This window comes from Oryx dammah, unplaced genomic scaffold, assembly GCF_014754425.2.
Source record: "Oryx dammah isolate SB20612 unplaced genomic scaffold, SCBI_Odam_1.1 HiC_scaffold_1, whole genome shotgun sequence".
NCBI classification, from domain to species: domain Eukaryota; kingdom Metazoa; phylum Chordata; class Mammalia; order Artiodactyla; family Bovidae; genus Oryx; species Oryx dammah.
Window position 1 is genome coordinate 98,094,421 of NW_024070185.1, and position 22,953 is coordinate 98,117,373.

Here is a 22,953-nt window from a genome sequence, read left to right on the forward strand (position 1 = left end):
CAAAATCTTTATCCTGGTAGAAGGATTGTGATGGAGTTAGGGGGAAGCAGTGGGAATTGAGGGGCAGCTCAGCTCTGCCGTAGGCAAATTCAGTTCTTTTTTTTTTTTTTTTGGCAGGTGGAGCCAGGAGCACAATTGTGGCAATTTCCCCCATTTGCCTTTTCCTTTCCCTTTTATGTTGTGTTATTCTGAACTCCTTTCTCCCAAAGCAGTGAGCGGTGGGATTATGACTCAGAAATGGGCTCTCTGTTAATCTTCCAGTTCTTGCATTTCTTACTCCAGCTGAGAGAAGGAAGTGAATCACTTTAGCTTGTGAACCATGGTTATGTTTCCCCCTCCGCCCCCATCCACTAAGTTGATGCCCACAGTTTTCCAAATGCTGGGGAAGGAAATAGTCAGGCTGCCCTCAGCACCAGAACAGTGTTCTGTGTGGAGGATAGTAGGTACAATAGTTACTTTCTAATTGAATAAAAGGAAACTTTTACTGTTACATATATTGTAGACATGATGGATGCAGCATGAAGGGATCTCCTTTACTGTCATTTCTCAGTACATTGCATGTAATCTCATAACATGCTGGCGGCACCAATCACGAATCTTCTTTTTTCCCCCTCACAAAATGGCACTACTGGAAAAACATTATTTAGTAGCAAAATATATTTTAATTGAAAAATCATTTTAAGTAACTGAATAAAAATGTATACCAGGAACCTTCCAATAGACAGCAGAGTATGTACATTTTGTGAGAATGGAGCAGCATCTATTTAATATATTTTTATATAGAAAATACAGGCATATTTAAAAATGGAAACATGTAAGAAGGTATGTCACAAGAAATAACAGACTATAACACAAAATAAAAAGATCAACCCAAAGTAACAAGTTGACTGAAATGAGACAAGACCCAGCACCGTGTAGGAAAGTCTTCATGTAAATTGTGTGATGTCCAGGACTGCCAGGAAGAGATGATCCTGCATTTTAGGAGAGCTGGTTGGTTGTGCGGTGGTTAAAACCCAGTCCTCCTTTTCCTAGAACAAAAAACAAAGATTCAACAGTAAAGAAAGGGAACAGCTGTTTGAGGGCTGATTAAAACACAGTTGAAAGTCTCAGATACCTGGCATCATCTGTGATGTGGTTTGGATAGATGGGGGTCATTCCTTCAGAAAACGAAGGGGCACAGAGAAAAAGTACTAATGTACACAGCACACTGGAGTTTTAGTCCTGGCTCTTTCACTAGTTTCCTGTCTGATAATCTGCTCATCTGTAGAATGAGGGCTTTGGACTTCATGAACCTAAAGGTCTCTTACAGCATGAACTGTCTGTGGTTTTTATTTATGGCATTTGTTTAGGATCCATTTTCTGTGCGCAGTCAGAGGAAACACAGTATCTTCCTTGAGGACTGAACAATTTGGGGATAATTCATCAGTAGAGGAGGGTACAGACTGAGGGACTTAATGAATGCCACAAGGCATTTCTCCACCAGCTGTCACGATGCCTGAATATTGCTCCGTCAACCAGCTAAGTTGCTTCAGTCGTGTCTGACTCTCTGAGACCGTATGGACTGCGGTCTGCCAGCCTCTGTCCATGGGATTTCCCCAGCAAGAATGTTGGAGTGGTTTGCCATGCCCTCCTCCAGGGGATCCTTTCAATCCAGGGATCAAACCCGTATCTCTTAGGTCTCCTGCACTGGCAGCGGATTCTTTACCGTGAGCATCAGTTTTTATGTCTTTATTAAGCATGAGGGAGACAAACTTTAAGGCACTCAATCTTGTGGAAGAGAAAGAAGTATTTGTAAACATTTACTGCTTTGATTTCTCAGAAAAGCTTTCTCTCCATTCCATTTCAGGAAATTATATTCCACCTTTCTTTCATCAATGAATTGTCAGTCTCTTCCACCCTTTACCTAAAGGCATGGTAAAAGTTTTAGCAAAATGAACTTCCACATTAGAATAACCCAACCTAGGATCACCATTGACTGATCCATGGTGGGCCCTTGAATTAATCTGGGCTAATGAGTTCTTCTCCTGCAGTTTTAAAATGGGTCAGCATACTATTTCTGTGGGCAGTGGGTCCTTCCACGTGAACTGAGACACAGAGGAAAGCGCTCTGCAGCAGGACGATGGAGAAGATGTTGGAGACAGGAGGTGAGATGGGAGGGGAGAGACTTTAGATGTCTCTAAGTCCTCCGTCTGTTTGCCCTCATGCTCAGCCAACCCATGTATGGGGTTCCACATGAGGTCCCATTATTGTGATAACAGATTCCTTTCTTTGCTTAAGCCACTTGGAGTTGCAATAAGAGAGTCCTAGCTAATACAGGTCTCCCGGAAAAACCCATCACAGTATAAAGAAAGGGGGGCTGCTGGGTCTTCTGGGTTGACCTTTCCTTGAATTTGCCATCATTTTTTTTTTTTGGACTCCTTTATCAAGCTTTTGAATTAAAAAAATCTAGATTTTATTACCTTTATTAATAGCATTTTATTGTTTATAAAAGTAAGTTATTTCTGGACATCCTCTGGTCAAGAAAAATTTCCTATAGGGGTAGTTGACTCTTGACTAATGCAGGGGTGAGGGGCGCTGACCCTCTGAGCAGCCAAAAATTGGTGGATGATTTTACAATCAGTTGGTCATCTGTATCTGTGGTTCCACATCCACAGATTCAGCCAACTGAAGACTGTGTAGGTCTGTATCATGGATCTATTGGAAAAAAAATCTACATCCAGGTGGACTCACGCTGTTCAAACTCATTTTGTTCAAGGGTCAATTGTATTTTGATATGAGGGAACCACACAAACTCTGAGCTTCCTTTATTTATCTGTAAGATGGAAGTAGTTGAAACAAAGCTTAAAATAAGAATGTTACAAACACTTTCTGTTCCTTTTTGAGTCACTATCATTCTCACTGTTTCTATCTTTGCTTTTTCTTTTCTTTGCTCTCTTTGTTTCCCCAGAAATCCTCTCCAGTTTGATTCTCATTTTCTTAAGTTCTTTCAACTCTGCTCTCAGGTAAAACTATCATTTTTATGTTAGAAACTTCTAAATATACTTGTACAATCCAAATTTGTCCTTCAGGGTTCATTTTTTTTTTTCTCTCTGCAGAGATGCATATACTTGAGTTGATATGAAGAAATTCATTAGCATGAAACAGATATTTTCAATAATTAAGTTTGTATTTAAATAGATTTTTGTCTTGGCAAGTTGACTTTAATAGTCCAATCAAAATTAAGTAAAAGGACATGAAAAAAGAATTACTCTTTTCAGTTAACTGAATTTTTCACTTTAAAAAATGAATATGGAAATACCCATTTTTTCAATAATTCCTATTCTATAGAAGTAAATGTACATAATACAAATCTAAGAGATGTAATTATAATGATGTATATTAAAACGTTTAAATAGAGCTGGTAATATTCCAACACTGAAATACTTATGAGGACAATGTTATAATACTGAAAATATTTTGTCAATGGTATGATGCAGTATGTAATCAAAATGATATGGTACTGGCATAAAAAAACAGACCATAGATCAATGAAATAGAATAGAGAACCCAGAAATAAATCCACATATATATGGTCAAAAAAGGAGGATAAACAGTAACAGCAGTAAACTTTGGAGTTGAAAGGACAACATGCTTGGGAGTGAAGGAAGGGATTTCCTGAGCTGAAACGGGCAAACTTCAGTCTTCCACTGTGTTTTTGCAGTATTCTATATATAATTTCCTGAATATGTAAATTTAGTGACCATTAGCTAATGATCATTTCATGAGTGACAAGTCCAGCAGTACAAAATTCACAGTATTCTGTCCCTAGCCTGTCATTCTTTTTTCATTTCAGCTGCATGTAAAGTTGGAAAGATGATTTATTGATCATTCTAAAGATGTAACATTGTTTTGTGTTGGAGAAGGCAATGGCGACCCACTCCAGTACTCTTGCCTGGAAAATCCCATGGGTGGAGGAGCCTGGTAGGCTGCAGTCCATGGGGTTGCTAAGAGTCGGACACGACTGAGCGACTTCACTTTCACTAACTTATGGTAAAATAAGTTACCATAAGTTCTTCTTTCTCCTAGGAGAAAAACAGAGTCCACAGGCTCCTTGACATCAGCCTTGGCATGTTTTTTTTTTTTTTTTTTCCCATCAAAGCAAAGGCAACAAAAGCAAAAATAAACAAGTGGGACCACATCAAACCCAAAGTTTCTGCACCACAAAGAAAAGCATCAGCAAAATGAAAAGACAACCTACTGAATAGAAGAAAGTATTTGCAAACCATATATTCTATGAGTTAATGTTCAAACTACATAAAGAACTTACAGATGTATATGAGAAGATGCTCAGCATCACTAACCATCAGGAAATGCAAATTAAAACTACAATGAGATGTCACCTCAAACCTGTTAGAATTGCTATTATCTGAAAGGCAAGAAATAACAAGCATTGTTGAAGATGTACAGAAAAGGAAATTTTGTGCACTCTTGGTGGGGGTATAAATTGGTGCAGCCACTGTAGAAAATACTATGGAGTTTCCTCAAAAGATTTAAAATAAAACTACCATGTGATCCAGCAACTCTCTGGGTATTTATCCAAAGTAAATGAAACCATTAACTGGAAAAGATGTCTGTACTCCCATGTTCATTTCGGCATTATTTACAATAGCCAAGACATGGAGACAACCTGTGCCCGTCAATGAATGAGCAGATAAAGAAAATTATCTTTATAAACCACACACACACACACACACCTCACAATGGAACATTATTAAGCCATAAAAAGAATGAAATCTTGTCAACTGTGACAAATGGATGGACCTTGAGGTCATTAGGCTAAGTGAAATGAGTCAGAAAGAGAAAGACAGATGCCATATGATTTTGCTTATATGTAGAATCTAAAACAAAAACCAGAACCAAACTTACAGAGAACAGATTGGTGGTCAACCAGAGGTGGGTGGGGGGTTGGGCAAAACGGGGGAAAGGAGTCAAAAGGCACAAATTTCCAGTTATAAAATAAATAAGTCATGGGAATAGTATATATAACATGAGTGAGTGAAGTCGCTCAGTCGTGTCCGACTCTTTGCGACCCTGTGAACTGTAGCCCACCAGGCTCCTCCGTCCTTGGGATTCTCCAAGCAAGAATACTAGAATGGGTTGCCATTTTCTTCTCCAGGGGAACTTCCCGACCCAGGGATCAAACCCAGGTCTCCTGCATTGCAGGTAGACGCTTTAACCTCTGAGCCACTGCGCATGTGAAAGTTGGTAAGAGCAGTAGATCTTAAAAGGTCTCATTTCAAGAAAAAAAAATTTTATAACTACATACATGGACTTACATAGTTAACTATACTGGGTGATCACTGCACAATATGTACACATAGAAATATTGAATCACCATGTTATACTAATATACTAAACTAATATAATGTTGTATGTCCATTACACTTCAATAAAAAGTTTATGATATTTAAACTTTTAAACTATTTTTCCTTTATTTTGGGATAATCTTTTCTCAACTATGATATTTATCTGCTTACAAATGAGAAATCAATTGCTAGAACACATTTTTACACAAATTTTCTTCTAGTCCATTAAATACTGACTATATATAGTGTAAAAAATATGGACCAAAATTTTGACTTTAAAAATAAATGTTCCTTATCATCAATTTCAATATTATTTTTATTATAAATAGGGATGCAAATGAACATCAGTAAAACATCTTGAGTTTATCATTTATTTGCATCCTTTCTTATGAAGGGTGCAATCTACCATTCAAGAAGGCATTAACTTGTTTAATTAACCCCTTTTTCTTCGTCAAAAAACTTCACAAATTTGCATGTCCTCATGCAGAGGCTATGCTAATCCTCTAAAATTGTGTTGTTTCAATTTTAGTATTTGTGCTGTAATAAATGTGTGTTTTTGAGGAATCACTGTTTTACCTGTCAAATATTAAGTAATACCTCTTCATTTGGCTTTAGTTCAAATCTCAAAATGGATATTTCTGGATACAAAATGCTTACCTTCAAACCAGAGATATCTTCTGGCGCTTGGGGCAACTTAACTTGAATTTCAGTCTTCTCATGTTGTAGATGAATAGTAGTTTTTGGTTGTCTTACCTGGAACAGTCATGTCCCGTCCATGCCGAGAGACAATAGCATCGGTTTGGTCTTACGCATTTTCCACCATTTAAGCAGGGAGACTGGCAGACAGCTGGGATGAAAAATTCAGGCATTTACTTAATGAATACTAAGCAATCATGAAGATGCTCATGAAGACACGCAGAATAAGATTTGACTCTGCTTTCTGCTCCAGCTGCACCATTCCTCATGGACTGCATCCTGCCAGTTGGCTCAATCTCACATTATTATGTGGTATCACCTTCCTCTGTACTTCCAAGCAAGAATCGATCTTTATATTTAAATCCCAGCTTAAGTTCTACCTGTATACTGAAACCTTTGCTGATAACTCCGAGTCCACTAATTTTTCCCTTCTTTAATCCTTATTTATGTAACTAATTTGACACTGTTTTGAACTGAAAATTATTCATATGCTCAATGAGACTGTCAAGCTCTTGAGAGAGCCAGCAATGAACTCTATGACTGATGAAGTCGTTATATCAGATGTTAATTCTTATGATGCTAGCATAGACTGGCTAACATAACAAATGATTCAAAAGCCCTTTGTGCTTGCTAGGAAATGTATTTCATGGCTTTTACCAACTTTAATTGGTATTACAGAGCCTAGGGTTGAGTTAAAAACGAGCCACTCATGTAACCCTGAGTGAGAACTGAGAGATTTACTATACAGCCATCTTTCTCACAGGTCCATAGTCTCAGGGTCAAACTCTTCTCCATGAATCTACTTGTTAAAAAGACCTAAGAACACTAAAAACAGATGAAGACCAGCCAGTTTAACGTATCAAAGAAATAAATAAGATGCCTGTTCGGAGAAAGTTGGAAATGAGAAACATTTCAGTCTCATTATAGCTTGGAAATGCAGCCTTCCCCAGATGAAAAAGTCATCTTTGGTGAGAGATAAAGAAATGTCACTTCTTTATCACTCATTCATAAAATATAGGGAAAACATCAGCAATCCAGGCACTTGATAAGCATTGAGAGAGGATAAGAATGAAAACACCAGTCTTTGCTCTTGGTGAGCTTTCTTGACAAGCAAGCCGACGAAATGCACATATTTGCAATATAACAAAAAAGAAATTATGAAATGAAGCAGGGTCAAGAATAGCAAAAATAAAACTCAATAATCTACAATTGAGTCTCCTTAGCTGCTTGCTAATATTAAAAAATCACTGCTTTTCAAGAGCATGATGATTTAGCAGTAACCAACTGTACTAATAATTTTAATTATTTTTTTTCACTTCTCCATGTAACAGCCTAACACCTTCCTCCTTCCCTGTAACATGGGTGACACCAACGTTCCATTCTGGGCACCTTCTCATGCCACCTTCTGCACAGTCTTCTTTTCTTTTCCTCCACAAAAGTTTTCCAGTGATGACTAATATCTATCTTCAATGTAGTGTATCTTCTGGGAAGAGACATCATCCAGTTGCCTGTCAGACCTCTCCCTTGTATGTTCCAAACTCAGTGTGTTTTTGTGCATGCTTGCATGCGTGCTCAGTCATGTTCAACTCTTTGTGACCTCATGGACTGTAGTCTGCCAGGTTCCTCTCTGTCCCTGGAACTTTTCAGGTAAGAATAATGGAATGGGTTGCCAGTTCCTCTTTCACAGCATTTATTTCTTAACTCCTTATCTGTACCTTCAACCTCAACTGTCCTTACTTAACTTTTTATCTGTATCTTCAAACTCAGCCTGTCCTTAACTAACTCCTTATCTGTACCTTCAGGGCTCTTCCTTTTGGGTTCTCTGTCTCAGTAAATGGCACCATCTTCCACTCAGAAGCCTAAACTAGAAATATCAACCTTGACTCTCCTTAGACCTTTATTTCCACAATCAATCTATAGTCAGGCAGTGTTGATTCATCTATCTTCTCTCAAATATATCCTTTTTGGTCACCATTTCTCTAGACGTCACTGAATGTGAAAGTGTTAGTCACTCAGTCATGTCCCACTCTTTAGGGCCCTGTGGATTGTAGCCCGCCAGGCTCCTGTCTATGGGATTCTCCAGGCAAGAAGACTGAGTGGGCTGCCCATCCCTTCTTCAGAGGATCTTCCCAATCCAGGGACTGAACCCAGGTTTCCTGCACTGCAGGGCGATTCTTTACCTCTTGCCAATTCAGGCTGGGATAAGTCTCTAACAAGTCTATTTTTAAGTCTTGCTTTCTGCCCTTTTCTGTACTGTTCCCAAAATAATTTTTCTAAAAGAAAATCTAATCACATGATTTTCCTGCTTAAGTCCCTTTAACAGCTTCTGTGGCTTAGAAGACATCATTAAGTATGCACGGCACTTCCTAATCTGGCTCTGCCTAGCGTTATACTTCACTTCCGGTCATACCCCTCCACTGCCTCTATGGCTTCTGCTCTGGATCTAGTTAGCTCATCAAGTTTGTGTTACACTTCTATCCCTTTGTCTGGAATGAGCTCCACCTGGGGACTCCTCTTGCTCTTCCTTTGATTCTATGCTTATGAAGCCTTTTCTGAACATCTACTGGACTTTCCTGGTGGCTCAGACCATAAAGTGCCTGCCTGCAATGCAGGAGACCCAGGTTCAATCTCTGGGTTGACAACTGAGCGACGTCACTTTACATTTGGGTGGTTTACTCGTTTTACTATTGATCATGTAGAGAGTTCAATTAGCCTCCAGTCACATATTTATAGGCCATTCTGCTATAGAACATTCTACATCCCTTCTTCTTTTCTAGGCTGGATTCTGGAGAGCAAGAGCTCCCATTTGATACCCTTTTGTATACCCTCGAGCCTGAATTGGCAAGAGGTAAAGCATCTCCCTGTTTAATACCTAATGGATAGAAGTGGGATCTTTGCTGAGGTAGCTGCAGCAAAACTGAAAAACATAAAGACTGTATGGCTCATGTCAGTAAGGTGCTTAATGTCAGGGAGCTAAGGAACTAAAAGAAATACAAATAAGTTAGATCAACTGAGCTTTAAATGGCATGTGTGTGTATGTTTAGTCCCTCAGTCGTGTCTGACTCTGTGTGACCCTATAGACTTTAGCCCGCTGGGCTCTGTCCATGGGGTTTTCCCGGCAAGAATATTGGAGTAGGTTGCCATTTCCTCCTTCAGCGGATCTTCCTGATTCAGGGATCGAACCTGCGTCTCCTGCATTGCAGGTGGATTCTTTACTGTTGAGTGACCAAGGAAGATTCTTAAATGGCATGGTTCTAGCTAACTGTGTAATATCTAGAGATGGAATGTTAGAAAACAGATTTTCATGGTAAAGAGCAAGTTTAGGGATAACAGGAAACTCGGGCAGGGCTTTGGAAGTGAGTTTGAATAAGCAGTAGCCATGTCTGCAGGGGACAAGATGTGATTGGCAGGAAGGGAAGTAAGTGCATCAGGTATGCTGGTTCCAGTCCACGCAGCGCCTCAGGAGGCAGAAGAATCTGGGCTGGATGTGGAGACAACAAGCAACCATCTCAGGTTCTTAAACAGGGCAAAGATATGCCCAGAGCTGTGTGTAATGGTGTTATTTTGGAAATAGAAATGTGAAGGTTAAGTAGTAGACTCTGGCAGTGATCCAAAGGAAAGGTCTTCTACTAGTTGGTGACAGTGGAGATAGAGTAGGATGCAAGAGATATGGAGTGGGAAGGAACAGAAAGGAGTGCTGGTACTGGCAGATGAAGGGGGAGGGCGACTTGAGAGTGTCTCCATCTGGAAGCGTGCTGCCAACACCTACAGAGATAAGATGCCTGGGAAAGGGCAAAGCTGGTTTGCAGGTAGGTTCAATTTTGTATGCATGAGAAATATAGATAAATATCAAGGTTGGGGCTCCCCTGCTGGCTCAGTGATAAAGAATCCACCTGCCAGTGCAGGAGACATGGGTTCCACCCCTGATGCGGGAAGATCCCACGTGCCTAGGGGCAGCTAAGTCTGTGTGCCACAACTACTGAGCCATGCTTCAGAGCCTGGGGGCTGCAACTCCTGAGGCCCAAGTAGACCACTAGAGCCTGTGGTCTGCAACAAGAGAAGCCACCTCACTGAGAAGCTGGAGCAGCGCAACGAGAGAGTAGCCCCCGCTTGCGGCAACTAGAGGAAGGCCCGCACAGCGACGAAGACCCGGCATAGCAAAATAATACACACACACACACACACACACACACACACACACACAAAATCAAAGTTGATTTGTGATAAAGAAATACCAAACGTTACTTTAAGACTTTCAAATACCCTTTACTCTAGCCCTACTTTTTCTTTTATTTTTAATTCATTTTGTTTTTTTTCCAATTTTTCTTGAGGTATTTCAAATTGGTTCCTTTCCTCTATAACCAACAGAGTCATAACCAATGTAAGGCATTAAAGGAATCTAAAAGTTGTCTGTGTTTTCCAGAAAAAGTTTAAATAATGAGTAAGAACATGGGATGGTGATATCAGATTTTAAGGGGTGTTACAGGCTGCAATTCATGGGGTTGCAAAGAGTCAGACACGACTGAGCAACTGAACTGAACTGAACAGGCTTCTTTGAGACTTTAGTGAAAGTTATGAGCCCACTTATATAGCAAGAAATATACATATCAAACTTCTAATATAAGAGTGAAATGTCATGGGTTCCTACAGCACCCAAAGCTCATCTATGGTACTCTAAAATCAACAAGGTTTACAACAGAGCACAAGTGATAATACAATCAGGAGTCAACCACTGTACCATTTCATTTGAAGTCTGCCTTTTCTCTGATGAAAATAAAAATGGAGATAATGCAAAAAAAAAAAAAAAAGAGTTTCAAATAAAAGCTTTAAATTTAGCCTCCAGTATTACATTTTTCCTTTCCTACACTCATGGATGGCTTACTTTCGGCTTTATGTGGGGTGGCTGCCCATCTGACTTTGGGTTTTTGCAACTTTGACTCCCATTTCCCTGATTTGTTCCTTAATAGCCCGTTTCATCCTCCCAAACTTCCCAGTTTGGAGGCTAAATTATATAGTCACTTGAGCCTTAGAGTTCATGACAAGCTCTGGTGTCAGTTGGCCTGCTCTGTTTTACAATTAACCTCACTAGGAAGTGGTACAATTATTATTTACAAGAGGAATAGTAAGGTCTAGTCAAGGCTATGGTTTTTCCTTTGGTCATGTATGGATGTGAGAGTTGGACTGTGAAGAAGGCTGAGTGCCGAAGAATTGATGCTTTTGAACTGTGGTGTTGGAGAAGACTCTTGAGAGTCCCTTGGACTGCAAGGAGATCCAACCAGTCCATTCTGAAGGAGATCAACCCTGGGATTTCTTTGGAAGGAATGATGCTAAAGCCGAAGCTCCAGTACTTTGGCCACCTCATGCAAAGAATTGACTCATTGGAAAAAGACTCTGATGCTGGGAGGGATTGGGGGCAGGAGGAGAAGGGGACTATGGAGGATGAGATGGCTGGATGGCATCACGGACTCGATGGACGTGAGTCTGAGTGAACTCCGGGAGATGGTGATGGACAGGGAGGCCTGGCGTGCTGCGATTCATGGGGTCGCAGAGTCGGACACAACTGAGCGACTGAACTGAACTGAACTGAACTGAGAGTTAACGCAAAATAAATACAGTGAGTTCTATGCTTTTAACAGTTGCCTGACAATTAGGACATTAAAAAGGTAAAAAAAAATCTATCATTTTAGACTGTGGGATTATTTAGACAATTACTGAAAAACCTGTCATATGCGGGCACTATGCTAGCTACTGAGAATATAAAGATCACAAATATCCCCGCCCACCAGTGGCATATAATCTAGTGAGGGCAGGGAAAGATCAAAATCAAGCAATTAGCAAAGTATAGTGGATAGGCAGGTATTTGAGCATGGGTCGCTATGAGGACATGTTTATCACCAATTAAATCAACCACAGTTTGTTACTGTCTTCCATGATAAGGAACCATCTCTTGTTGAGTTATTTCACTTTAACTTCAATTGTATTTATTTAGAGCCTGTTCTTTCTACTGTGAATTTCGTGATTTAGCTTCATAGAGAATTAATTAAATATTCTTCTGAACTTCTACATTATGTTTCGTCTACATTCTGCAACACAGAGCAAATGACATGAAGAAGGCTGACCAATGAGTTAACTCAGATGCTCTTATTTGTCATACAACCCTGAGAGGTGTCTCTGAGGTAGACATAGGTTGAGCACTGAGACCACCATTCAAGGGACCGTCTTGAGGAATTAGTGAGAAACTCTGATTCCCTTTTGTTTTACTGCCACCTCTGAATCTGAGTCACACTCATCGGTGTTCTCTAAGGTTTCATGGAGTCCAGGCACCAAGAAAACCAACTATGACAGGACGCCTACCTGTATGACAGCGGGACCCTGTCCAGCCAGGTGAGCAGTCACATTGATAAGGGGCCACACAGCGACCGCCGTTCAGACACGGAAGAATGCAGATCGCTAGAAAGGACATCAAAAAGGTCTCGATCAAAACCCACACACTCAAGACATGATGGAGTGTTCAAAAGATATTTTCCAGGAGAAGTAAAACCTTAGATGACCCACTAGATAACCTTCCCGTATATGCTGTGTTTATTAATCAGTATTATTGGGAAAACACAATCCAGAAAGTCAGTCTGGACCCTTAGCTTCGTGTAGCCTCATGACTCCAATGCCAAATGCACTCTTTCCAAGAGGACACTCCAAAATCGATGCCTGCTAAGTGCTTTGCTTTCTCTTCACAAAATAAGCAGAATGTTTTTCATTCATTATTGTTTCAAATTTCCATTACAAATTACATAAAATGCTCTAAGAGGGTTTGGCTGTCTTGAGGTCCTCTTCTTGGCTGTAATTAAATATGAAAATGGCAGTCAGATAAGCTCTTCTGTGGGCTGGTGTGGGCAACACTTTAGTAGCTGCCACCCTTTATTTCCTTGGAGCTGAGGCCTAATGGCGACTGAATCTGGCCTCCCTGACATTCTCCATGGTGATCATTTCTCCTACTAGAAATCACTGAGCTCCGTAAAGAGGTGTTATCTGTTTAAAAGAAGTGAGACTGTTTACTGACTTGGTATTCAAAGCATTGTTCTCAAGACCAAAACACTGACATAGGACTTAGTTGGAAATGCAGAATCTCAGGTCCTGTCCTGGATCTACCAAATCAGAACCTGCACTGACCCTCTCCCAGATTGTCTGCAAGCACAGGAAAGCCTGGGAGGCCCTGATCTAATGCACTACAGGCACATGTTCAGCGAACTAAGCCAGGCCTGTCATGATCCTTGGCATTCTAGCAGGTGACACGTGGAAGCCCTAAGTAGGAAGGTAGGACTGGGGAGAAGAAGGAAAAATTCTCTTCTTTCTGAATGATTGTGAGAACACTTGTTTTGGTGAGCTATTAGCAGCCTAAACTGATTTCCATTGTATATTTTCCTTTCTAGATTAGTTGAAATACTTATACTTTAAAAAGTTTCAGAATTTCTAATAAAATGTCTGGCCTTAGGAAAAACTGATATAGACCAATGGCCATCATATTAATGATTCAATGAGATTAATATACGCCCAATAATTTTATCCATGTGTAAAAATATTTTTAAAGATTTTGAAACAAAGTATAGTTTAGACATTAAAAAAAATTAAAGCCACTTTTTCACATTCTCCCGGAAACTCAAATTTAAATTTATTTTTTCCTAAGGACTGAAATTCTGTATTAAAGTATCAAGCATTGTATAGCTACTGGAGTACCAATTTATTTTTTTTAATTGGAAAGAGCTACCCTTAATGAATGATGGGCTCCCTATCTTACCTGCAAAGTACAATTTTATGCAATGCCATGAATTTATACCAACTGTAGCAAGAAGCAGCACAGAAGATAAAGGGACTTGAGATAAAGGGAGACCAAGGTTGGGAAACTCTTTATTATAAACTCCTTCCCAAGAAGGTTCCTGGAAATCTGTGCCAGTAGGCAGGTGGAGATGGCCTTAGATGGATCTTGATAACTGTATTTTCAAGGTCTGTAATATTCTAGATCTTCTGCAACTAAATGACATATGTAGATCAGCTCTCAGCCCTTTGTCTGGTCTGTTACGGGATTTAAGCAAGAAAATTCCTGCCACCAGTAAAGCCAGTTCCTAGTAACACCCCTAAATTGGCAGCTTCCAGGCAAACCATCGGAACTCAAAGTAAAATCTTAGGACACAATTTGTAAGATACAAGGACAGACTCACGCTCTTCACAGAGGCGACCCATCCAGCCATCTGGACAGGAACAAGCATTTGGGCGTTGGCAGATCCCTCCATTCTGACATGGGAATCGACAGACAGCTGGAAAACAAGCAGGATGGGTCATAAGTCTAGGGAATTCAGGAAGGCAAGGCTGGTTGTCAGAAAATAGGATTGATCATTTACATTTCAGAGTATTTCCTTGAATCAAGTCTTAAGGAAGAGAAACGAAACCCAGTTTCAAGATTTGGCTGGGGATGAACGTGAGGGGCTCAGGAGGGACATAAACAAGTTTGGGTAGTTCTGAGATTATAACTATCAAACGTTTTAGTAGTTTGGGGATTCAGGGCAAAAGAGAACAAAGTGGTTTATATAAAAGATTGTCTCCGTTGATCTGGACCAGGGGAAATGCCTTTCTAGGAGATCTGAAAATTCCCTTAAAGGAAGCCTTTGATGGCTAATAGCTCTCTGTGCTGCTAGTGTTCCCCATTCTCTTAAAGAAGTGAAGACGCAAACAAGTAAACAGATACACAACTCTCACTTGACTTCTGACTTTAAGTGACACTTGAGCTACTTCTTGAGGAGGTAGCTCCTCAGCACCCCTCTCGAGAGGAGTCTGCATATTTTCTTACAACCTATGAGCTAACAGGCACATGAAAAGATGCTCATTATCACTAGTTATTAGAAAAATGCAAATCAAAACTATAATGAGGTATCATATTGGTCAGAATGACCATCATCAAAAAGTCTAAAATAATAAATGCTGGAGAGGGTGTGGAGAAAAGGAAACCCTATCTTGCTGGTAGGAATGTAAACAGACACAGCCACAATAGAGAGCAATGTGGAAGTTCCTTAAAAGATTTAAAAATTTACTATATTAGTCACAATAGGATCCCATATGGAGCCTCATTCCTTATGGGGCACAGGGGTCTGCTAAGGATGGCTGGTTAGAACTGGTATCTGTATTGAAACACCTGAGTGTCCAGGAGGTTGACCTCATGACCCAGTCATGACATAGCCCTGCCTAGCAACTGGAGAACACTGCTAAGATCTGGAGAGAAGACGTGCTTAAGGAGCCATGTACTCAGGAAGGGGCCAGGTACTGGGCCAAAAGTCTATGTGCAAGCTTTCAAAACTCCAACTTGTAAAGTTAAGGAAAGTAACACACATGATAAGAGAAAACTGAAAGCCAAGGAAAGATAAAATAGCATGCCTACTAGTTGTTGGCCATATCAGACTTCCATATACATTTTCCTACAGCTTCATTAGTAACTAACTATTCAAATATCTCCTTACCTCTGCAGACAGGAGGTGATGTCCAGGTTCCATTCTCTAGGCAAACACTCCTCAGGGAACCCTCCAACATGTATCCACTGTAACAGGAGTAGGTGATCATATCCCCATATTGATAATGTACGCCTCGGGCAATTGCATTCTCTACATGAGTTGGTGGACCACATGAGATTTCTATAGGAAAATAAACAAAAAATAAGCTTGCGATACTAACCCAGCCAGTGGAGAGGAGAGAGCATAGTCTCACCTCTAGGACTTAAAGAAGAAAGATAAAATACACAAAGATAACCTTTTTAACTACATTAAATCTAAGACACCAGAAAGTAAAAGCATCACCTGCTGCTTTCTAGAAAAATGAGATGTACAAGATCAAAGGTTTTGCCTTCTGATTCATATGTTGAAGCTGAGGTATTTTATACTCAAGGCAGAAGTCTTGTCTTCTTATACCTCACCAAAGAGATACAAGAATTTCAATGCAGGATGCTTAGCTTATCAGATGAGAAGTGGATGTGGATTATTTACAGCCTATCACTTTAAAGATCACGATCTTCAGGAATACAGATTCCATCATGGCTGTTTTATCAGTGCCTAGAACAGTGCCTGGGGCAACGGGCTCTCAATAAATATTTGAAAAATGAGTCAAGGAATGAATATAGTCTCTAACCTAAAGATAACTCCACTTACACAGCTTGATGGGGTTTATGAAATTCAAGCTTTCACATTAGTTTCCCTCTTTTCAAGACTATAAGCAGTGAACCTCTTCTTTTGGAATATGTAAGACTGAAGGATAATCCTCTCTTTTAAAAGTGCATGCTTTGAATATTTAAATAAAAATGTTTATAACTAATTTTGCTTTGGGAATTTTATGGGGATAAATTAGATAACTAGAGTTGTTCTGCAGTGCCTAATACAACAAGGGCTGGATTGGAGCCAGGATGCTCATCAGTTTCCATTTTGTACAAGGCTAACTTTTAGATGAGTTTTCATGAACTAGCTTTTAAAAGGCCACTTTCTGGCCATAATACCACTTAAAAACTTGCCAGAGGCCATGATCAAATTTTTGGATTCTTCTAAACTTTCTTTTCCTTCTAAGGTAGTTAAAAACATTAATTCAATCCGTCACATATCAAATAAACATGTATTCATGCCTTACTGTGTACAAGAAACTGGAAAGAAATAAATGAAGAAAACGCTGTACCTTTGCTCAAACAAATGGGTAAAGACAGACAAAGAAATACAGTCATATAATTTAAAAACAGCTGTCTTAGAGGCCTGGTTACCATACTGCAGAAAATTGAGGTCAGTGTAACTAATTATGCTTAGGGGTTTGTCAGTGACAGTGGTCTTTGGACTAGGCTGTAAAACTTGAATGAATCAGAGGACTATGGCTCCCAGGTTAGAGGAACAGTAGGTAGAGAGACAACAGTGAGCTGCTGGTTGGTTTATAGAAGTAGGTTATCAAAGCAGAGATTTCAGGCCACCTATGTGGGAATCAGCTTGGATTCTTATTAAAAATGCAAACTTCTGGGCTTTCTGGCTTATGAGTCTGTACCTTACATACTCTCTCCAGGAGATTCTCATGCCCACTGAATTTTAATCACTGATTTGTACTGATAAATAGCAGGATGAGGTGAAAAGGATGAGGAAGGTGGCTAATTCAGTCTCAGGAAGGATATTTGTTCTAAGCCACAGACCTCCTGTCTAATAGAAAATGCAAAAGAGGGACTCCGGATAACAAACAACTGTGGAAACTGTCTCCTCTCCTAGGCAACCCCTGATCTTCTCAAGAACACTGAGGAGGAATTAAGCATGCACTGAAAGGACATTTGTAATAAAGGCATGTCCCTCCTTGCTGCTGCTTCCGGTGTTCTGAGTAGTAAGTCTCTGGGAGCCAAGACCAATGTGAGGATATGCGGGTAGAATCAGGCCACTTGGCTCACTTTAGTTCAGGCTAATGGCTTTAAAGTAGCCTAGACAGTCTGGCTTATACATATTTAGTTCTTCTCACTTAACTGGGGGTAGATTTCATCAGGATTTGGGAACCAAATCCCCAGCTAAAAGTATGATAAACACTTTCCTGGAGTAAAATAAAAGCTCTAACGTTGCAGTAGGCTGCTGGTGGAAAAGTCAGGGGTTTGGGGTTATTTTACACTATCAGGAGATAGCAATATCAAAAATATATATCAATTCATTTATTTTTTTAAAACAAACCTATAAGATAGGAATTTCTGGTGCTATTTACAGATGAGAACTCCAAAATTAAAGAAGTTAGGGCACCAGCATAAGTTGAGGATTAGGACATTTTGAGGATAGAATACAAATCCAGGAGTGTAGGATACTGGGCAGGAAAGATGCATTACATGTGTTAAGATGTATCAAGAGTTCTAAAAAAATAAATGAAATAATGCCATTATTATTAACAATATTATTATTAATAAATAATGAAATAATGCCATGAATGAAAGAATGCCATTCGCAGCAACTTGCGATTATCATACTAAGTGAAGTAAGTCAGACAAAGACAAATATCGTATGATATTGCTTATATATGGAATCTAAAAAAGGGTGTAAATGAACAAAACAGAAACAGACTCACAGACACAGAAAACAATTTTACAGTCATTAAAGGGAAAGGAGTTCTTGTTCAGTTGCTAGTTGTGTCTGACTCTTTGCAATCCCATGGACTGTAGCACACCAGGTTTCCCTGTCCTTTACGATCTCCTGGCATTTGCTCAAACTCAAGTCCATTGATTGGTGATGCCATCCAACCATCTTATCCTCTGTCACCCCCTTCTCCTCCTGCCTTAAATCTTTCCCAGCATCACTGTCTTTTCCAATGAGTTGGCTCTTTGCATCAGGTGGTCAAAGTATTGAGCTTCAGCATCAGTCCTTCCAATGAATATTCAGGACTGATTTCCTTTGGATTGATTGGTTTGATCTCCTTGCTGTCCAAGGGAATCTCAAGAGTCTTATTCAGCACCACACTTGGAAAGCATCAATTCTTTGGCACTCAGCTTTCTTTATAGTCCAGCTCTCACATCCACACATGACTATTGGAAAAGCTATAGCTTTGACTATATGGACCTTTGTTGACAAAAGGATATCTCTGCTTTCTCATATGCTATCTAGATTTGTCATAGCTTTGTTTCCAAGGAGCAAGTGTCTTTTAATTTCATGGCTGCAGTTATTGTCCTCAGTGATTTGGGAGCCCAAGAAGATAAAATCTGCTCCTGTTTCCATTTTTTTCTCCATTTGCAATGAAGTGATGGGAGCAGATCTTAGTTTTCTGAATGTTGAGTTTTAAGTCAGCTTTTTCAATCTCCTCTTTCACAATCACCAAGAAGCTCTTTAATTGCTCACCTTCTGCTATTAGAGTGTATCACCTGCATATCTGAGGTTGTTGATAGTTCTCCGGGCAATCCTGATTCCAGCTTATGATTAATCCATCCCAACATTTCACATGATGTACTCTGCATATAAATAAGCAGGGTGACAGTATACAGCACTGACATACTCCTTTTCCAATTTTGAACTAGTTTGTGTTCCATGTCCAGTTCTAACTGTTGCTTCTTGACCTGCACACAAGGTTTCTCTGGAGGTAAGTAAGGTGGTGTTCAATAATTCTCATCTTTTTAATAATTTCCCACAGTTTGTTGTGATCCACACAGTCAAAGGCTTTAGTGTAGTCAATGAAGCAGATGTTTTTATGGAATTCTCTCGCTTTTTGTATAATCCAGCGAATGCTGGCAATTTGATCTCTGGTTCCTCTGCCTTCTCTAAATCCAGCTTGTACATCTGGAAGTTCTCAGTTCACAAACTGCTGAAGCCTAGCTTAAAGGATTTTGAAAATTACCTTGCTAGCATGTGAGATGAGTGCAATTGTATAGTAGTTTGAATATTCTTGGGAATTGCCTTTCTTTGGGATTGGAATGAAAACTGACCTTTTCCAGTCCTGTGGCCACTGATGGGTTTTCCAAATTGGCTGACATATTGAGTGTAGCACTTTAACAGCACTGTCTTTTAGGATTTTAAACAGCTCAGCTGGAATTTCATCATCTCCACTAGCTTTTTCATAATAATGCTTCCTAAGGCCCACTTGACTTCACACTCCAGGATGTATGGCTCTAGGTGAATGACCACACCACTGTGGTTATCCAGGTCAAGACAGGGTTAATCAAGGTTATCCAAGTCATTAAGGGAAAGGAGGGGGAGGGATAAATTAGGAGTTTGGGATTGACAGATACACAGAAATATATACATATATATAATAGCATGGTGAGCTGTATTCAATATTTTGTATTAACTTATAATGGAACATAATTTGAAAAAGATTATATACAGATATATGGAACTGAATCACTTTGCTGTCCACCTGAAACTAACAACACTGTAAATCTAGTCTATGTCAGTAAAAGAAAAAATAAAACAGCAAATGCTTATGTATATTAAAATATTAAAAAAAGCACAAAGACATGTCAAGAGTTGTCACAAGGCTGCAAGAGAGGCTGCCAGACTGTTCTGTATCAGCACGGTGCTAGCCCACAGGTTCTCCAGTTGTGTTTTTAGGACCAGCAGTATTGCCATCAGCAACACCTGGGAAACTGTTAAAAATGCAAATTCTCAGGCCTCACTCCAGACCTACTGAGTCAGATACTCTAAGGTAAGCCCTGTTTGTACATGCCTGCTAGGTGGTTCTGATATCCGCTCAAGTTGGAGAACTACTGTGAAATAAATTTTCTATTCCAAAGCCCATTAATGGATAGTCTAGAGACTCGACAATGTGGGGAAAAATATGTATTTTAGATTAACATCCTGCCCATTCCTAGAAAAGTGTGATTTGAAAATCTATTCAAGTGAATCCTGGTCAGGCAGATTTTAGCCTACTTCTGATAAGTTTCTCTTTATGTTTGGATTTCAAATTAAATTTAAAAAAATTTTTTTAAATAGCAACACAGAAGTTGATGACCATGATAAGACAGAGACCTAAATATTTACACATAAGTTACTGGATTGAAAATAATCTCAGGAAGATGAGAAAATTTCATTCCCCACTAAGTAAATTCACTGGCTCCCACGTGTCCACTTACTTTCACATTTGGCACTTGTCTGCGACCACGTCTCATCAGGGTTGCACGTGATAGTGCTCTGGCCCCGGAGCAGGAAGCCTTCCCTACACTTGATAGACACGTTTTGATCGACATAGAACTCCTTTTCAGAAAGCACAGCATTCTCAGGGATCACAAATGGGACAGGGCATGGATTTGCTATTAAAAAGAAAAGAGAATGTTTACTGATATTTTCTCTTTTTTTAGTTCATTTCTTTGAAGGCAGAGTATGAACTCTGCCAGAGTTGAGTTCCCAGTGATGATACTATGAGGCTTCAAAATATAGAACTTCAAACAATAAATAGACTTATTTTGCATCCCCATGAAATTATTTGTCAGGATAAAATAGGTAAGATCTGAAAACATCAAGCTATTCAACCACTAATGCGTGGGCCTAAAATTCTAAGATGGCAAATTAAATGCTTGTTCACAACTGCAGCCCTTCACCAGTGAAACCAAAGCTGTGCTGGAAACCAAGGAGTATATCAAACATCCCCTTCATGTTTGAAGACTATTAAGAACGTGGGATGAATGCTTCCTACTGCTCCTGTACTTTCTTTTACTGAACATCCTTTCCGAAGGATGAGCCAGAGAAAAATCAGACATTTCTCAGAGAGCTGAATATAACTTTAGACCCACACTACTCTATCAGAGAATCAGAGCTTAAATTAGAGAGTTTCCCAGGCTTTTTGGTAAAAATGGACTCGTTTTTCTACAGGCCTGAAGGGAAAACAGGAAGTGTTGCTTTTACTGTGAGAGTGTGATGCACACACAACACCAATTTCACACAATTTCAGTTTTTCTAATTTTCAATGGGCACAAACGAAGTCTTTCTGTGTAAGAAGGGTGTCAGCTGAATTCCAAAGCTTTGATTAATGTGTTGTAATACTTTAATGTGTTGTAAACAATAGCTAGAGTTTTCTCAATTTATACCTTGCTTGGGAATATTGTTTTCATTCCAGTGACTACAGCTAATTATGTTCATATACTATATTTATGTTTATTATATTAATATTGAACATTAAATATATTTTCTTTCATCACTCCTATCACATAAAATTCATTATACATTTATGTCAAATTTTTTAAATTAAGTTGCATTTTCTGTGAGTGTTTTGGACTTGTACTCATCCAAGGAATCTTATGAAAGCTGATTCTCAGACAGGCTATTTTACATAATATAGTTGATTTTTAAAACACCCCATAGTATTCAGCTTGGATATGCACAGATTTCTTTCTCTGGGCTAATCCCACTTATCAATGGAGTTTCTACTATGTTTTAGACATCCGGGGAAACTGAATCTGATTTAAACCCCTCCTATGGTCAACACACACGTTTGCAGAGAGGAACAGGGTGGCTCCAAGTCCCATTTTCTGTGCAGGAAGCCTCGGGCGCCCCTTCAAGGCTATAGCCTCTGTTGCAGGAATACATCACACTGGGCCCAGCGGTACTGTTTTCAACTTCAGCTTTCCCATTCAGAAACTCAAGGGGAGCTTCACACATGATCTCTAAGAAGAAAAAGCAAAGCCTCATCTTAAATGATTCTCCCAACCCTCTTCTTTATACAAGGAATTTACATCACTTATTTGATAATTTAGAAAGAAAAAACCACAGAGAATAACAGGATCCACATAGAGTGTTCTGTTACTATCTTGCATTCCAGAATAGAAGCTATACAAACCATTATCATTGTAGTTTGAATTAAACCTGCTGCAAAATGGAAACAATCCCCTCACCAACTCCAGAAAGAAAGAAAGAAACTGAAATAGCTCAGTCATGTCAGACTCTTTGCGACCCCATGGACTGTGGCCTACCAGGCATCTCTGTTCATGGGATTTTCCAGGCAAGAATACTGGAGTGGGATGCCATTTCCTTCTCCAAGGGGTCTTCCCAACCCAGGGATCGAACCCAGGTCTCCCACATTGCAGGCAGACACTTTACCCTCTGAGCCACCAGGGAAGCCCCCACCATAGCAGTTTCCTATTTCAGACACATTTCCTTTTCGTTCCCCTCATCCCTCCTCTGTACATACATTCACTTTTGATCATGCACTGTTTGATCATGAACAACTGAAACAAAAAAATGGTATTGTCTGGAATGCTCACTGATGTGAACATTGAGATGTTACTCAATGTTTATGTATGTCTTTCTATACACATACACACAGAGCGACAAAGTCATACTCTCCATTGAACATTAGCCATATAATATTGTTTAAAAGACTTAAGATTCCTATTGCATACAAAATCAGCTCATTAATCTACATTCAAAACAAAGTGAACAAAACTCAGGTACCCCAAGTCCTA

At 39.6% G+C, this 22,953-nt stretch overlaps 1 protein-coding gene across 1 annotated transcript in view; it reads right to left on the reverse strand.

Moving 5' to 3' along the window:
• Positions 1-639: 639 nt before the first annotated feature.
• The window catches only part of SVEP1 (sushi, von Willebrand factor type A, EGF and pentraxin domain containing 1), a 200,005-nt gene continuing 177,691 nt past the window's right edge, over positions 640-22,953 (reverse strand). Inside the window, exons 42-48 of the mRNA XM_040239945.1 lie at positions 21,982-22,155; positions 20,629-20,805; positions 15,545-15,715; positions 14,255-14,350; positions 12,396-12,491; positions 6,099-6,192; positions 640-1,028 (exon numbers count right to left, since the gene is read on the reverse strand). Coding sequence (XP_040095879.1) covers positions 1,007-1,028; positions 6,099-6,192; positions 12,396-12,491; positions 14,255-14,350; positions 15,545-15,715; positions 20,629-20,805; positions 21,982-22,155 — 830 coding nt within the window. The 3' untranslated portion in view covers positions 640-1,006. The remainder of the gene's footprint in view (positions 1,029-6,098; positions 6,193-12,395; positions 12,492-14,254; positions 14,351-15,544; positions 15,716-20,628; positions 20,806-21,981; positions 22,156-22,953) is intronic.